This window comes from Cynoglossus semilaevis, chromosome 15 (genome assembly GCF_000523025.1).
Source record: "Cynoglossus semilaevis isolate Cse_v1.0 chromosome 15, Cse_v1.0, whole genome shotgun sequence".
Lineage (NCBI taxonomy): Eukaryota > Metazoa > Chordata > Actinopteri > Pleuronectiformes > Cynoglossidae > Cynoglossus > Cynoglossus semilaevis.
The window spans coordinates 12,399,759-12,402,671 of NC_024321.1; the positions used below are offsets into that span (position 1 = coordinate 12,399,759).

At 48.1% G+C, this 2,913-nt stretch overlaps 1 protein-coding gene across 1 annotated transcript in view; it reads left to right on the plus strand.

The window, feature by feature from the left end:
* The first annotated feature begins 2,512 nt into the window (after nt 1-2,512).
* The window catches only part of emx3 (empty spiracles homeobox 3), a 10,773-nt gene continuing 10,372 nt past the window's right edge, over nt 2,513-2,913 (plus strand). The window contains exon 1 of the mRNA XM_025063019.1: nt 2,513-2,854. Within this exon, the coding sequence (XP_024918787.1) occupies nt 2,562-2,854 (293 nt within the window). The 5' untranslated portion in view covers nt 2,513-2,561. The remainder of the gene's footprint in view (nt 2,855-2,913) is intronic.

Below are 2,913 nucleotides of genomic sequence, written 5' to 3' on the forward strand. Positions count from 1 at the left end.
AAAAGAGTCAAGTAAACAGACAAATGTTGAGTTCAACAGCTGTTTCTGAAGCACTATATTGCTTTTGTTTATTCCACGCTGGGGCCAAATAAGTTGAATGATCAACTGGTTTATCAGACAAATGACTTGAGTTTTGTCAAGACCATTTGTTTTGATGGACAAACAGTTCTTATAGAATGTTTCAATGTAACAGCTGCCCAACTGAGAACAAGATATATATCAGAATATTTGGTATACAGGACATCATCAAGAAGTAATCAAATAAAACTGACTGGGCTCCTCACTGGTCCACTGACCAACTTTGTCCCTGACTATTCAAGACCAGCATCATTTGGCTTCACAGGTAGAGATTAAACTCGTAAAGTAGAAATGTACCTTCATTTCCTGTTAATATCATCCTCTTGTTGTTGTTGTTTATTGGCCACTAATGAGAGGCGGCGCCCCCTTCACTTTCAAGAGGGCTTAGCAGCAGTGAGTCGGCTCCAGGCTGCAACACAATCACCACACGTTACCTCCACAATGACTGTCGCTCCTTCATCCGTCCTCAGTGCCGCCCTCGGAGTGCCACAGGCTAAACGAGTGCATGCTAAAGTCCAGACACTGATCCAGATCTGCCACTGAGGCCTGTTAATTAACAGGTGGAGGGGGCGGTGGCAGGGCAGTAGGGGAGTTCAGGATGAGGAGACCATAAGGGGGTGAGGGGTGCCACCGTTCACACAGGCCCCCGGTGGGACAAGGTATTCACTGAACAGGCAGGGGGCCTTTGTGCAAAATCCCGGGGCCATAATTAGTGGCTCTGAATTGGTGTTTGTCCCAAAAGGTCCCAAAACCTGCTGCTGCTGCTGGACACGACTGCAATAGACAGGTCTAAACTGAGGGAGACAAACAAGGACATAAGACATGTATGACAGAGAAGAAGACAAAGAAATATAAGGCCGCCATTAACAAGGCGCAGAAACTTTTTTTAAAGAACATTTAAATGTTTGTTTTTGTTAAACCTATAATTTTTGACTGTTTTCTTGTCTCTGACTTTGACTCAGTTTGTCCCATTATTTGAGTATTTCTTGGCTTTAAGTCTGGGGTGGTTCTCATTTTATCTGTTATCTCTGTGTTATGGCAGTGAGGTTAACTCTTTGTGTTTCTTGAGGAGTCTCATTTAGTGGTTTGTTGAACTGTTTGTGTCCTTGTGCTTGAGGGTTTAAATGAAACTTTAGTCGGATTAAGGATTGAATTAATGAATAAAATAACATCATAAAATGAATAATTGAAAAAATGTTTATGATACATTGTGTGTGAAATGTGACTGAAGACAATTCTGTGTGTGTGTGTGTGTGTGTTTGTTTGAAAGAGCGAGAGAGAGAGAGAGAGAGAGAGAGAATAAATATCAGTTGTCAGAGAGCAAGGCAGTTGACCATGAGGTCAAAGGTTATGCTGTAATGCTGCAGTGACAGTTTGTCACTGTAGTGAATTCAAATAGTTGTTTATGTTTCAGTGGCGCTTTAGAGCCTTCAGAGGCAATGTCCCTGTCATTGGTGTAGAACCCCAGGGTTCACCTCCTGGGCAAGTTTGAATCCTGGTTAGGGAGGTTGGTACCTTCCAGTGGACTCACCACCCGCAGGAAGGTTTAGGTCGGGTTGGTACGGTGCAATGTGATTTGGGTGGCGACTGCTGCCCCCGTGACCCGGTAACGGATAAGCGGATGAAAATGGATGGATGGATGGGCTTATGTTTCAAAATCTTTTCTTCGGAAAGGCTCTTGAATCTTTATCACTTGGAAAAAACATTGGGTTCTGATTGGTCTGACAGTTGTCAACCATAGATAAGATAAAATCTGGTTATAATTATCTGTCCACGGATGGTTGAAAGTTTTACTATTTTAACTGTCATAACTGTAAATAGCAGTAAATAGATATTAATCATAATCATCATCATTTTCTTCACCATCATCAATACGTTCAATATCATCATCATGTTCCTCATCCTTTAAGTTTGTGTTAAACCTGTGACGCACCTCTTCCTTACTACCGTCATCAATCAACAAAATGGCTGTCGGGGATGGAGGAGAAAGAGGAGGAGGCAGTGGAGGAGGGAGAAAGAGGTAGTGGAACTCATAAAACGGTGGTACGCATGCTCAGCGCACCTCAGTCTGTGGGCAGGGCAGGTATCAGATACACTCACTGATCACTCCTCAGCTCACTGTAGAGCATGGTGAGGCAGCAGGCGCACGGAGACACCGCCTAGTTCCAGACCCACGGCCCGCAGTTCTGCGCAACAGACCCGGTTGCAGCTCCGAGATTTGCCCGCTGTCACTTTACGCAACTGAAGCGCAGAAAGGAGAAGCTGAAGGAATAGTAGAAGAAGTGAACGGACAGCGGTCACAGGTGAGAGCGCCCTGCACCGCTTCAGGTGCCTCTGCTTCTGTATCCGGATTTTACGCACAGACGCAGTCATGCGTCCCTGCAGGACCCCGGGACTCTGAGCCAGCACCCGTGCATGGACCAAACTGGATACTGATCACCTGCTCCCCGTACACACAAAAACACACACATACACACAACTTTATGACAATGTTCCAGCACAGCAGCAGCAACAGCAACAAGAAATGCTTCACCATCGAGTCTCTGGTCGGGAAGGAGGCCAGCGGCCACGGCGGCAGTTCTGGTGATGAACTCATCCGGCCCACGGCTCTCCGCTTCCCAGAGCCCTTACACCCAGTCACGGCTGCGGCGGCGGCCCCCCCCCCCCCCGCCGGGAACCTCCGGCCCCCGCTCCCCGGGGGGGGCAGGACTCTGTACTCCACGGGACCAGAGGTTCTGCTCCACGAGCCCGGGACTCACACGCAGCAGAGCGGCGGGGGGGCCCCCCCCCCCCCCCCCCCCCCCAGTTCCCCCCCCCCCGGGGTTTTTTCTGCGC